The sequence below is a fragment of the Pongo pygmaeus genome, chromosome 2 (genome assembly GCF_028885625.2).
Source record: "Pongo pygmaeus isolate AG05252 chromosome 2, NHGRI_mPonPyg2-v2.0_pri, whole genome shotgun sequence".
In the NCBI taxonomy this organism is placed as follows: Eukaryota; Metazoa; Chordata; class Mammalia; order Primates; family Hominidae; genus Pongo; species Pongo pygmaeus.
In genome coordinates, this window is record NC_085930.1 from 100756463 (window position 1) to 100771595 (window position 15133).

The 15133-nt window shown below is 41.0% G+C and overlaps 1 protein-coding gene across 5 annotated transcripts in view; it reads left to right on the forward strand.

The window, feature by feature from the left end:
• The first annotated feature begins 196 nt into the window (after window positions 1–196).
• Window positions 197–15133, forward strand: part of NEK4 (NIMA related kinase 4) — a 59227-nt gene continuing 44290 nt past the window's right edge. For 3 of the 5 annotated variants that reach the window (XM_054483957.2, XM_054483960.2, XM_063661091.1), the window contains exons 1-6: window positions 197–488; window positions 2551–2817; window positions 4465–4662; window positions 4846–4953; window positions 7190–7344; window positions 9876–10017. In XM_054483957.2, the coding sequence (XP_054339932.1) occupies window positions 396–488; window positions 2551–2817; window positions 4465–4662; window positions 4846–4953; window positions 7190–7344; window positions 9876–10017 (963 nt within the window). In that variant the 5' untranslated portion in view covers window positions 197–395. The remainder of the gene's footprint in view (window positions 489–2550; window positions 2818–4464; window positions 4663–4845; window positions 4954–7189; window positions 7345–9875; window positions 10018–15133) is intronic. The other 2 variants (XM_063661092.1, XM_063661093.1) reach the window with 2 other exon arrangements.

A 15133-nucleotide genomic window follows, 5' to 3' on the forward strand; every position in this document is an offset into this window, starting at 1 on the left:
AGAGGAAGCTTTTCCGGACTCTGTTGTGGCGGGGACCCGGACGGCGGAAAGGACGCACAGAAAGCGCGCGGGGCCTGGCGGAGTCGCTCTGGCCTCCTGGAGCCTCTGCTCTATGGCGGGTCCTCCCGGGGCTGCGGAACCTCTCTGGCCGCTCGTGGCGTCCGCTCTATGGCGGTCCTTTGGGGACGCAGGAGCATGCGCAGAACTGTTCCCGGCCCGGATCGCTATGGCAGCGGCGTCGTCGTGGGCCGGACCCCAGCGATCCCGCCCGGGGCTGGCTGCCTCAACAGCCGCCCCGACTGCCCCCTCTCGGGCATGAACCGAGCTTCTTGTTGCCGCCCGCTGCCCTACACGCCGCTGCCGCCGCATCCCGACTCTGGGCCAGCGCTGGGAACATGCCCCTGGCCGCCTACTGCTACCTGCGGGTTGTGGGCAAGGGGAGCTACGGAGAGGTGACGCTTGTGAAGCACCGGCGGGACGGCAAGCAGGTCTGCAGGGGTGGGGCCCGGCAAGGGGTGGGGGCGGGCAGAGGTGCGCCGAGGGCGCCGATCGGTAGATTAGGTCGGGGGTGGTCGCAAGGGGCTCATCTCGGATGGCATTTCCTCAGGGAAATGGTCCCAGACCAAGACGAGGCCAGGCCTCCCTGTAATATGCGCCCAGAACTACTTCTACTTCTTTGTTGTGTTAAATTTTTTTCCTTTTAATTTTCATTTTCTTTAAATACGATTCTAAGTTTTATGTAAAAATTTTCAGTCTCTGCCTATCTACTTCTTTGTTTTATTAATTGGCATGCTTGATCTACACACCTTTCTCCCAACTCCGACACTCTCATGAGAGCAGGTATCATGCATTCCCAGGACTTAATACAGCGCCTAGCAAGCATTATTCCTTGAATGAAGGGCCCCCCCCAAACGTCTCTACTGTAGACTGCTGGACTCACTTAAAACTCGACTCATTTTCTTCCCGACAAACCTTCTCTCATGTCTTCCATTTCAGTGAATAGCGACACCAACTCACCAATTGCCCAAGCCGGACACCTGGAGTCATTTTTAAGCCTCCCCACGCACCCCAACACTGATTATATTCATCTATCACTAAGACAATAGGCCTCCTCTCATCTCTACTGCTACCACCCCAATCCAGGACACCCTGTTGTCTCTAGCAAAGCTATGGTCACGGTTTCCCAACTGGTCGCCGCCACTTGACTTGCTTTTCTCCAATCCATCACTTTCACTGCAGCCTCAGTCATCTTTCTCAAATTTAAATCTGATGTTGTCACTCCTCTGTTTAAAACACTTTATCCCATTAATCTCAGGATAATGAACCAATTCTTCAATGTGGTTTATTAATAGGGTGACAATATAATGTATTGTACAAACTGGGACAGTTTTGAAACTGAAAGGAGGCATTACTAATAGTTACACCAGGACAGCAGGACTGCTCCAGGCAAGCTGAGAGGAGATGTCCCCCCTAAATATAGGGCCCAATTGCCTGTTCTTCCTTGTCTCTGTTGCTAGTTGCTTTGCGTGAAACACAAGCTCATGCATAAGAGATTTGTTCAGTAGGCATTGGGGGAATCATTGGATTTTGGGGCTGATGATAGGGAACTAGCAATAGCTAGTTACTTGAGCTTTAGTTTACACTTCACAAAACACATTTATGTATGTGTTGAAGAAATGAATTGTATGGTCTTTGAGATGATTGAGGGCAATGTATTAGGTGTTAGAGGCTATTGATTTCTTTTAAGTGTGAATAATTTTGTATGCTGAAGATCAGTGACTGTTAAACTTAGGGGGCCATGGATCCCTTTGAGTATCTAATGTAATCCACAGACTATTCTGTCTGCAAATGTATAGTCAGGCTATATTTTATGCACCTTTTTGGGAGAGCTTAGATATTAAGGAATTTTTTTTTTTTTTTAATTTTTTTTTGAGACGGAGTCTTGCTCTGCCTCCCAGGCTGGAGTGCAGTGGTGCGATGTTGGCTCACTGCTGCAACTACTGCCTCCCAGGTTCAAGCAATTCTCCTGTGTCAGCCTCCCAAGTTGCTGGGACTACAGGTACACACCACCACACTGGGCTAATTTTTGTATTTTTAGTAGAGACAGGTTTCACCACATTGACCAGGCTGGTCTTGAACTCCTGACCTCAGGTGATCCACCCACCTCGCCCTCCCAAAGTGCTGGGATTATAGGTGTGAGCCACTGTGTATGGCCAGATATTAAGGAATTGCTAGCACAGGTTTTATAATTGATCCAATGGTATGTTATCTTGAACTCACTTTTTTTAGTCATTAATGAAATTGTGAAATGCAGATGGAAAAGGTAATTTTTTTGTGGCCCTACACTGCTATAAATCTAACTTATAAGAAGTATCAATAATAGCAAATATTTTCCCCGATTTTGTGCTTGGTGAAAAACAAAATGAATAGGTTATCTGACAGGCTCCACAAGGTTGGTTTTGAGGGTATTCTTGAGAGCCCTTAGATAACTCTGAGGCCACAAATCTTACGTTTATTTGCACATTGTAAAAATACATGTTTTGTTTTTAGTATGTCATCAAAAAACTGAACCTCCGAAATGCCTCTAGCCGAGAGCGGCGAGCTGCTGAACAGGAAGCCCAGCTCTTGTCTCAGTTGAAGCATCCCAACATTGTCACCTACAAGGAGTCATGGGAAGGAGGAGATGGTCTGCTCTACATTGTCATGGGCTTCTGTGAAGGAGGTGATCTGTACCGAAAGCTCAAGGAGCAGAAAGGGCAGCTTCTGCCTGAGAATCAGGTGGTAGAGTGGTTTGTACAGATCGCCATGGCTTTGCAGGTACTGTGTAGACTAACAGCATCCTAGCTTGTTCCCAGATGGCAAGAAGATGGCAGGTGTATTTTAGGAAAATTTTTCTTCAGATACTTACATATAGAAATGTATTTTTTGGAAAATTCATTTGTGAAGTTGACCCAATCACTCTTGCTGTAGCATTGGAACTTTTCTAAGCAAGTGATACCTATATTAAAATAGACATAGATTTCATGTCTAATTGCAGGGGAAGCCCACTCATTTGCCATTTATAGCAAAGTCAATTTTAAGGACCCTGAGGCAACCAAGAGCAAAGAGTGACTGTGTTTGTTATTTATTGGTCAGTTGTGCCATGCTGAAAGGTGGCTAGGCTAATTGATATGCCCAGTGATTTCATCTGTCACTCTGCTGGGGTACAGTAGATGGGAATGCACAACAAGTTTTCTTTTTTTATTTTTTAGAATTGGGCAGCACATCATTCCATAAGATGGAATAAGTGTTCCTACAAGTTTGTGTTTTAATATGCATATAACTCAAAAGCAAGGCTGTTTATGAAATACTATTTTGGAACTGGGTAGACTTGTCCAGAATTAACTGACCATGTTTAAATTCTTTCTCTTTTTTTTTTTTTTTTTTCTTTTGAGATAGAGTTTTGCCCTTGTTACCTAGGCTGGAGTGCAGTGGCACGATCTCGGCTCACTGCAACCTCCACCTCCCAGGTTCAAGCGATTCTCCTGCCTCAGCCTCCCAAGTAGCTGGGATTACAGGCGCCTGCCACCACACCTGGCTAATTTTTTTTTTTGTATTTTTAGTAGAGATGGGGTTTTACCATGTTGGCCAGGCTGGTCTCGAACTCTTGACCTCAGGTGATCCGCTCACCTCGGCCTCCCAGAGTGCTGGGATTACAGGCGTGAGCTACCGCGCCTGGCTGAGATACTTCTCTAAATAAAAATGCTCTTGCTATACTTGAAAATATTATTAAGCTGAGGATTTCATGGCTCTGAGAGGACTGTGCGTCTGACTTTGTATAAGTTGTCCTACTGTCAGTGGGAGTTTGTAAGCATTTTTTTTTTTTTTTGAGACAGAGTGTCACTGTCGCCCAGATTCAAGTGCGGTGGCACAATCATGGCTCATTCCAACCTCCACCTCCTGGGTTCAAGTGATTCTTGTGCCTCAGCCTCCCAAGTAGCTGGGATTATAGGCATGCGTCACCATGTCCAGCTAATTTTTGTATTTTTTTAGTAGAGATGGGGTTTTGCCATGTTGGCCAGGCTGGTCTTGAACTCCTGGCCTCAAGTGATCCGCTCACCTCGGCCTCCCAAACTGCTGAACACTGCGCCCGGCCTGTAAACATATTTTTAAACTGGATTCATGCAATGCCAAAATGGTATAATTGTCAAGCTACCAGGGAACAGTTTTGATGGGTACTGGGTAAGTCAACACACGGAACTTAATTTTCTCATTTCAAAAATCGTAAATTAGACCTTTTATTTAGAGATTATAAAGCAATAATGTTTGGTAGGTATTTGTTTGTTGAATAAGGAATTGTATGGTTGGTTACTCTTTACGGTCAAAGACTCTAACTCGTGCCATTGCTGATGGTATATAATAAGCCAGGAATAAATACATAATTAAGTCTATTTATATGTAATAAAATCTTGTTTCTTTCCTCAGTATTTACATGAAAAACACATCCTTCATCGAGATCTGAAAACTCAAAATGTCTTCCTAACAAGAACAAACATCATCAAAGTGGGGGACCTAGGAATTGCCCGAGTGTTAGAGAACCACTGTGACATGGCTAGCACCCTCATTGGCACACCCTACTACATGAGCCCTGAATTGTTCTCAAACAAACCCTACAACTATAAGGTAGGATTGGGCTCTGTATGCTGGCTTACCTTGTCTCTGGGAGAGTACTCATAATTTCAGAAGTTAGTTAAGTCAGAGAATTATCTATGAATTGGTTTAAGGAAAATGTTTTCTTTTTTTAAAGGGAAAAAAATGTAAATAAGCTATTCTGACATTTAACCATTTACTGTTTTTATTTTCTAGTCTGATGTTTGGGCTCTAGGATGCTGTGTCTATGAAATGGCCACCTTGAAGCATGCTTTCAATGCAAAAGATATGAATTCTTTAGTTTATCGGATTATTGAAGGAAAGGTAAAGAATAATCTAGAACTAATTGACCAGTGTTTCTATAGTGCAGCTTTTTAAATAGCTACTAGCAAAATCATTGTTGATTTTGGTGAGTCAATGAGTAATTTTTGAGATTGGGTTGATAGTTAACAATGGTGGGTCCCTTCTGTGGGGAAGGTCAGACTAGAGGAAAAGGGATTGATGGATCATTTCTTAATATTAATCTGTAAGATGGCTTAATGGCTCAAAAGAATTGGCTTTTTGAAAACCTATGCCTATAGTCATAGGATGTGCCGATGCCCTGAGAGGCTATTTGTCTCTTCTAAGCAGCTTATGATTCAATGAGCTACATTTAAAATGAGTTTACTCTGAACTTGTTGTTCCTTTGATAATCATCACAACAATCAGTAACTAGTTAAGAATCTATATCTGTATCTGATATAGACTCCAGAGTGACCGGCTTTGTATGTTCCATGAGGCTAGTTGCCCTTTATAGTGTCAGGCATCCATGTGTCGTTAAGGTTTTTTTTTTTTGAGATGGAGTTTTGCTCTTGTCTCCCAGGCTGGAGTGCAATGGCATGATCTCAGCTCACAACAACCTCTACCTCCTAGGTTCAAGTGATTCTCGTGCCTTAGCTTACCAAGTAGCTGGGATTACAGGCACATGCCGCGACGCCCCGCTAATTTTTGTATTTTTAGTACAGACAGGGTTTCACCATGTTGGCCAGGATGGTCTCGAACTCCTCACCTCAGGTGATCTGCCTGCCTCAGCCTCCCAAAATGCTGGGATTACAGGTGTGAGCCACCGCGCCTGGCCAATGTACCGTTAAGTTTTAAAGGCCATAAATCACCTATTGATTTTAATACTATCCCACAACTTATTTAATTTTTCAATTTGAAGCATATTGAAAAACACACACAAAAGTAAAATTTTCCCATAATGCCACTACTTAAGAATCAAACAAGAAGGGAGTGAAATTCTCTTCTCTTTCTATTCCCATTCCCTGGAAGATAACCATTGCTAGCAAATTGGTACATGGCCTTTCTGGGTTTTTCCTGTCTTTATACAGACATAACTCTGTGTGTGTGTATGTGTGCGCGTGTGTGTGTGTGCATGCGCACATGCACACCCACAGATTCTTGAACTGGAATCAGGCTGTTCACATGGTACATAACTTGTTTTTTTGACTTAATATATGAGGAACACATCCCTTCCAAGTCGGTACCTGCAAGTCTTGTTTTTTTTTTTGTTTTTGAGACAGAGTCTCACTCTGTTGCCCAGGCTGGAGTGCAGTGGTGCAATCTCGGCTCACTGCAACCTCTGCCTCTCGGGTTCATGCCATTCTCCTGCCTCGGCCTCCCAAGTAGCTGGGACTACAGGTGCCCGCCACCACGCCCGTCTACTTTTTTGTATTTTTAGTAGAGATGGGGTTTCACTGTGTTAGCCAGGATGGTCTCCCATCTCCTGACCTCGTGATCCACCCGCCTCGGCCTCCCAAAGTGCTGAGATTACAGCTGTGAGCCACCGCACCTGGCCCAAGTCTTATATTTTTTAACCTGCTGCCTAGTTTCTTTTCTTTTCTTTTTTCTTTTTTTTTTTTGAGACAGAGTCTTGCTCTGTTGCTAGGCTGGAGTGCTGTGGCGTGATCTCGGCTCACCGCAACCTCCACCTCTCTGGTTCAAGCAATTCCCCTGCCTCAGCCTCCTGAGTAGCTGGGATTACAGGTGCATGCCACCATGCCCAGCTAATTTTTTTGTATTTTTAGTAGAGACAGGGTTTCACCATGTTGGCCAGACTGGTCTCAAACTCCTGACCTCAGGCAATCCACCCGCCTCGGCCTCAAAGTGCTGGGATTACAGGCGTAAGCCACTGCGACTGGCCCTAGTTTTTATAAGAAGAATGTATGATAATTTATTCCACAGATCCCCTATGGGACATTTATGTTTCCAATTGTTTACTACTGCAAGAACAGTACTGCATTGAACATCCCGATACATAAGTCTTTAGGAAACTCATACTCTTATTTCTGAATGAGAGTGTCATCAGATGGGACTGCTGGGTTGAAGGATATACTTTTATAATTTTACAACTTGTTATCTTACAACTGGGATACCAGTACACTTACTGTAGACTAATATACTGATTGTTTTCTGCTTATGTGGATATATGACTATAAATAAATATTGGGAAACCTCTACCAGCTTTTACTTTGTTTCACAAGACCGTTAGTCATAATTACAGTATTATTTTTCTTTGTAGCTGCCACCAATGCCAAGAGATTACAGCCCAGAGCTGGCAGAACTGATAAGAACAATGCTGAGCAAAAGGCCTGAAGAAAGGCCATCTGTGAGGAGCATCCTGAGGCAGCCTTATATAAAGCGGCAAATCTCCTTCTTTTTGGAGGCCACAAAGATGTAAGATACTTCCCTTGCAAATAGCTGGGCTAAATAGATGGAGTAAAAGAGGGTGGCTTCTGTAATATTCATATGCAAGAATTAATAGTGAGTTTTCTTAAAAACAAGAAATAAAATGGCATGATTACATATGTAGAGGAGGCAAAATTCTGCCCTCTTAGGGTATCTTGGCTGAGCTTGAGAATTAAACTTATAATTTAACAGGAGAAAAGCATATAAATTTATTTAATACCTGAATAAGTTTTATGTGACACAGGAGCCCTCATAAGGAAATGAAGACCTAACTTCTACTAAAAATACAAAGAAGTGGCAAAACCTAAATGCTTTTTGCTTGATTGAACAAAGAGAGGCAATTGTGGAAAAGTAAACTATGTGGAGAGGCTAAAGGAAGATAAGAATTATTTTAATAAGGTCTGTTTATAGAATTCTCTCAGTTTCATCTTTCCATTCTTGATAATAAGAATGTTACTTTCCTTCTGGTACAGGGAGGACATATTTCACATGGGAGTTTTATCTTCTGCTTTCTGGAAGAAAAAGGGAAGATCGAGTGCCCTTCTTGCACTTACTTTTTTTTTTGTTTTTTTTTTGAGATGGAGTCTTGCTGTGTCATCCAGGCTGGAGTGCAGTGGCATGATCTCAGCCTCCTGCAACCTCCGCCTCCCAGGTTCAAGCAATTCTCCTGCCTCAGCCTCCCCAGTAGCTGGGATTACAGGCACCCGCCACTGTGCCTGGCTAATTTTTGTATTTTTAGTAGAGACAGGGTTTCACCATGTTGGCCAGGCTGGTCTTGAACTCCCGATCTCCTGGTCCGCGCACCTTGGCCTCCCAAAGCTTGCACTTACTTTTTAAAGAACCTTAGCCCAAAATAATGTTTATGCCAAAGTAGCACATTTTGGCATGGCATATTCTCCCAGTCTTCAAATACATGTTGAAATTTGCTTAATTGCTAAAATCAGAAATTTGGAGAACCACTGTCACATTCCTCAGAGGGTTCTAAGACATATAGTGTAAAGGACATATGCACTACTCTGGGCTCACTGCCTATGAGCTAGTCCTGTTCTCAAGGAGCAGCCAAATAATAAAAAATAAAGAGGGCATATGTTTTAGAAATCATATAATAATTAGAGATTATCTGAGAAACCTATACATCTTACTGTGTAAGATAGTAATATTTAAAAAGTAGTGCTCACATTTCTGAGAGCTTGCATAAAGTTCCCTCTTCATTCATATAACTTCCCAAGAGAATTCCTTGCTTTGGCTTGCAGATCCTACCTTTACTAAACAGGTGTTCCAGGATCTAAGACTTAGGGCTGGACAAAACTATCACAATCTGTTTGGCTTCTCCTCTTGCCTTGTGGCATGTTAAATTTGGAAAGAGAGGAGGCAATGCTAGAGATGCCTCAGGGAATAAAGAAGAACCATCTTTTTGTATACATTGTCTATATAATTTCCCACCAAGTAGACTTTTGGCCTTCCAGTGCACTGATCTCCATGCTCCTCTTGAATTCTCCAGAGGTTTAGCCCAGTTTTAGAAATGACATACTAAAATAGTTGGGGATATTATTCCTGTATACATTTATTCTATAAGCAGGACTAAGTGTACCAATCAGTTTTACTCTCAAAGTTAGCCAAGCAGTTGTGGTATTATTACAGACATGTAAAATTTGAAAATGAAAATTAACCTGATACTCCCGTATGTGAGGCAATCTCCCATAGAATTTTTATTTTGGAATAATTTTGTATAAACAGAAAAGTTGGAAAGATAGTGTGGAGAGTTCCTGTATACCCCTCATCTAGTTTCTTCTGTGATTACCAGATTACATACCCTAATGCATTTGTCAAAACTAAGAAACCAACATCGAAATATTACTGTTGACTTGACCACGCATGGTGGCTCATGCCTGTAATCCCAGCACTTTGGGAGGCCAAGGCTGGCAGATCACCTGAGGTCAGGAGTTTAAGACCAGCCTGGCCAACATGGAGAAACCTCGTCTCTACTAAAAAAAAAAAATACAAAAAAATTAGCCAGGCATGGTGGCGCGCACCTGTAGTCCTAGCTACTCGGGAGGCTGAGGCACAAGAATCACTTGAACCCGGGCAGCAGAGGTTGCAGCGTGCTGAGATCACGCCACTGCACTCTAGCCTGGGTGACAGAGTGAGACTCTGTCTCAATTTAAAAAAAAAAAGAAAGAAAAATATTACTATTGACTAAATTCCAGACTTTCTTTGGCTTTCACCAGTTTTTTTCTCTAACGTCTCTTTTCTGTTCCAGGATCCAATCCAGGATATAGTACATCTAATCAGGGGTCTGTGATCATTTCTCACTTTCTTTATTTTTTATGACCTTGATTGTTTCAAAGACTACTGGTCAGGTGTTTTGTAGGATGCCCCTTAGATTTTTAGAAAACTGTTCTCTATAAATGGTGCAGTTCTGTAAGGGAATTCATTATATACACACACTCCCACATATACCTAAAAACCCTTAATCTTCAGTATATTGATAATAACTCTTTCTTTTCTTCTTTATAAAGAAAAACCTCCAAAAATAACGTTAAAAATGGTGACTCTAAATCCAAGCCTTTTGCTACAGTGGTTTCCGGAAAGGCAGAATCAAATCATGAAGTAATCCACCCCCAACCACACTCTTCTGAGGGCTCCCAGACATATATAATGGTACGTTTCTTTTTAAAGGGTATGTGTTTTAGAAACTGCACTTAGAAAAATGGGCCATCTAAGCAAATTATTTTGTGTGAAATGATTATGCTTTACTAGAGATTATGTTGTACAATTAATTCCTTATTGTAAAGAAAGAATACTGGTTAAGGTGATTGATTTAGCTTTATCCAAATTGGGCTGTCAAATTGTTCACAAAGTCAGTGCTGTAATAACTTTAAGAATTTTTTAGGTGAAATTTATATAACAAAATTAACCATTTTAAAGTAAACAATTAAGGCTGAGCGCAGTGGCTCATGCCTGCAATCCCAGCACTCTGGGAGGCCGAGGCTGGCAGATACCTGAGGTCAGGAGTTCAAGACCAGCCTGGCTAACATGGTGAAACCTCATCTCTACTAAAAATACAAAAATTAGCCAGCTGTGGTGGCATGTACCTGTAGTCCTAGCTACTCGGGAGGCTGAGGGAGGAGAATTGCTTGAACCTGGGAGGTGGAGGTTGCAGTGAGCCAAGATTGCACTACTGCACTCCAGCCTGGGTGACAGAATGAGACACTGTCTCAAAAATAAAAATAAAAATAAATAAAATAAAATAAATAAAGTGATCAATTAAATGTGGCCAGTACATTCACAGTGTAGTGCAACCATCACTTCTATGTAGTTCCAAAACATTTTCATCACCCCAAAGGAAATCTCTTCCTCATTAAGCAGTCACTCCCCATTTTGTCCTTCACCCAGCCTCTGGCAACCACCAGTGTGTTTCCTGTCTCTATGGAGTTACCTGTCCTGGATATTTCATGTAAATAGAATAATTAAATATATGAAATTTTGTTTCTGGTGTCTTCCACATAGCATATTTTCAAGATTCATCCATGTAGCATGTATGAATACTTCATTTCTTTTTAGGTCTGGCTACCATTGTATGGATATACCACTGTTTATCCATTCATCCATTAGTAGACATTTGGGTTTTTTTCACCTTTTGGCTATTGCTATGAACATATGTGTGCAAGTAGTTGAGTACCTGTTTTCCGTTCTTTTGGGTACATACCTAGCAGTGGAATTGCTGAGTCAAATGGTAATTTTTCGTTTGACTTTTTGAGAAACCGTTGCACTGTTTTCTACAGTGGCTGCACCATTTGACATTCCCATCAGCAGTGCACAAGGGTTCCAGTTTCTCCACATCTTTGCCAACACTAGTTATTTTCCGATTTTTTGATTCTAGCCATCCTAGTGGGTGTAAAGTGGTGTCCTATTGTATTTTTGATTTGTATTTCCCTAACGGTTAATGACATACAGCATCTTTTCACATGCTTGTTGGCCATTTGTATGTCTTCTTTGGAGAAATACCTGCTAAAGCTTTTGCCTTTTTTTTTTTTTTTTTTTTTTTTTGATACAGGGTCTCGCTCTGTTGCCTAGGCTGGAGTGCAGTGGTGCGATCACGGCTCAATCTAACCTCCACGTCTCTAGATTAAGTGATCCTCCCACCTCAGCCTCCCGAGTAGCTGGGACCACAGCATGCCACCATGCCTGGCTAATTTTTTTATTTGTAGAGACAATGTCTTACTATGTTGCCCAGGCTGGTCTCAAACTCCTGGGCTCGGGAGATCCTCCCACCTTGGCTTCCCAAACAAAGTGCTGGAATTACAGGCATGAGCCACTGTGCCCAGGATTTTTTTTTTTCTTTTTTTAAGAGAGGATCTTGCTCTGTTACCTAGGCTGGAGTATAGTGGCATCATCATAGCTCACTACAGCCTCTGAACTCCTTGACTCAAAGGATCCTCCTACCTCAGCCTTCCGATTAGCTGGGTCTACAGGTGCACGCCACCATACCTGGCTAATTATTATGATTATTTCTGTAGAGATGGGTCTCACTATGTTGCTCAGGCTGGTCTTGAACTCCTGGGCTCAAACAGTTCTTCTGCGTTTTCCTCCCAAAGTGCTGATATTACAGATATGAGCCACATCACCCAGCACCTGCCCAGTTTTAAATTGTGTTTTTGTCTTTTTGTTGTTGAGTTGTAGGAGTTCTTGATCTGTGTTCCAGATACTAGTCCCTTGTCAGATAGACAGCTTGCAAGTATTTTCTCCATTGTATAGGTTGTCTTTTCTTTCCTTTTTTAATTAAAAAAATTTTTTTGTTTTTAAAAATTTCTTTTGTTTTTTCACTGTCTCGATAATGTCCTTTTCACAAAAGCTTCTAATTTTGATGAAGTCCAGTTTATCTATTTTTTTATTTTGTTGTCATAGCTAAGAATCCCTTGCCAAATCCAGTGTCTTGAAGGTTTATGCCATAGTTTCTTCTAACAATTTTATAGTTTTAGCTCTTATATTTAGGTTGTCGATCCAATTTTTAGTTTTAATATTTTCATTATGATAAAATACACATAATGTAAAATTTACTATCTTAACCATTTGTAAGTGTACAATTTAGTGGTGTTAAATACATCTATAATGTTATGCAGCCATCACCCCTCATCTTCATAACTCTCATATTGTAAAACTGAACTCTGTTACCATTAAACAGTATCTCCCCATTCCCTACTACCCCAGTCCCTGGCAACCACTGTTCTACCATTCTACTTTTTTTCTTTCTTTTTTTTTTTTTTTTTGAGATGGTGTCTTGCTGTGACACCCAGGCTGGAGTGCAGTGGCATGATCTCGCCTCACTGCAACCTCCACCTCCCTGGTTCAAGCAATTCCCCTGCCTCAGCCTCCTGAATAGCTGGGATTACAGGTACACACTACGACATCTGGCTAATTTTTTTGTATTTTTAGTAGAGACAGGGTTTCACCATGTTGGCCAGACTGGTCTTGAACTCCTGACCTCAGGCAATCCACCCACCTTGGCCTCCCAAAATGCTGAGATTACAGGTATGAGCCACTGTGCCTGGCCCACCATTCTACTTTCTGTCTCCATGATTTTGACTAGTGTAAGTACCTCAGATAAGGGGATCTTGCATTATTTGTCTTTCTGACTGCCTTATTTCGTTTCACATAATATCCTCAAGGTTCATCCATGTTGTGACATATGTCAGAATTGCCTTCCTTTTTAATGCTGAATAATATTCTGTTATATGTATATCCCACATTTTGTTTATCTGGTTCATCTGCAGATGTACATTTGTGTTGTTTCCACCTTTTTTGCTATTGTGAATAATGCTGCTATGAACATGAATGTACATGTATCTCTTTGAGACGCTGATTTCTTTTTTCTTTTTTCTTTTTTTTTTTTTTTTGAGACGGAGTCTCACTGTTACCCAGGTTGGAGTGCAATGGCACTATCTTGGCTCACTGTAACCTCCACCTCAGGTTCAAGCGATTCTCCTGCCTCAGCCTCCCAAGTAGCTGGGATTACAGGCATGTGCCATCATGCCCAGCTAATTTTTGTATTTTTAGTAGAGATGGGATTTCACCATGTTGGCCAGGCTGGTCTCAAACTCCTGACCTCAGGTGATCCACCCGCCTCGGCCTCCCAAAGTGCTGGAATTACAGGCGTGAGCCACTGCTCCCAGCTAAGACCCTGATTTCTATTTTTTTGGGTATATAACCAGAAGTGGAACTGCTGACCACATGGTAATTCTGACTTTCTGAGGACCTGTAGTACTGTTTTCCACAACTTCTGTATCATTTTACATTCCTATCAGCAGTACACAAGGGTTCCAATTTCTCTACATTCTCACCAGTACTTGTTATTTTCTGGGATTTTTTAGTAATAGCCATCCTAATGGGCATGAGGTGGCATCTCATTGTAGTTTTGATTTTCATTTCCTTAGTGATTAGTTATATTGAGCATTTTTTTGTGTGCTTATTGGCCGTTTGCATATCTTTTTTAGGAGGAGTGTCTATTCAGGTCCTTTGCCCATATTTGAGTTGGGTCGTTCATTTTTTGCTATTGAATTTTAGGAGTTCTCCATATACTCAAGATGTCAATCCCTTATCACATATATGATTTGCAAATATTTTCTCTCATTTTGTGGGTTACCTTTTTACTCTGTTGATAGTATCTTTTGATGCACAAAATTTTTAATTTTTGTGAAATCCAGTGTGTCTTTTACTTGTGTTGCCTGTGCCTTTGGTGTCCTATCCAGAAAATTGTTGGCAAATCCAATGTTGTGAAGCCTTTGCCTTATGTCTTCTTCTGAGAGTTTTATAGTTTTAGGTCTTACATTTAGGTTTTTTGTTCATTTTGAGTTTATTTTTATATATGGTGTTAGGTAAAGATCTGACTTCATTCTTCTGTATATGGATATCTAGCTTTTTCAGCACTATTTGGTGAAAAAACTGTCGTTTCCTCATTAAATGATCTTGGCATCTTTGTCAAAAATCATGCGACCACATACGTGAAGGTTTATTTCTGGGTTCCCCATTCTATTCCATTGGTTTCTATGTCTAATGTCTGTTTTTATACTAATAATACACTGTTTTGATAATGTGGTTTTGTGGTATGTTTTAAAATCATGAGGCATGAGTCCTCCATCCCTATTCTTCTTTTTCAAGATTGTTTTGGCTATTTGGGATCCCTTGAGATTCCATTGAATTTTAGGATGGATTTTTCTATTTTTCCAAAGAATGTCATTGGGATTTTGATAGGGATTAGATTGAATCTATAGATTGCTCTGGGTAATATTAATATATTGACAATATTAAGCTCTTCTCAAGGAGATGCCCAAATGTAAAAAGAGAAAAAAAGAAAGAACAATGTTAAGTCTTTCAATCCATGAACATGGGATGTGTTTCCATTTATTTATGTCTTCTTTAAATTTCTTTCAGCACCATTTTGTAGATTTCACTATGTAAGTCTTTCTTTCGCCTTTTGGTTAATTCCTAATTATTTTATTATTTTTGATACTATTGTAAATTGAATTGTTCTTGTAATTTGCTTCTCAGATTGTTTATTGTTAGTGTATAGAAATGCAACTGATTTTTGTATGTTGACTTTGCCTCTTGCTACCTTGCTCAGTTCGTTTATTAGTTCCAACAGTTTCTGTATGTGGAATCTTTAGGGTTTCCTAGACACAGGATCATATCATCTGCAAAAGAAGATAATTTTACTTCTTCTTTTCTAATTTTGATGCCTTTTATTTTTTTTTCCTTGCCTAATTGCTCTGGCTAGAAC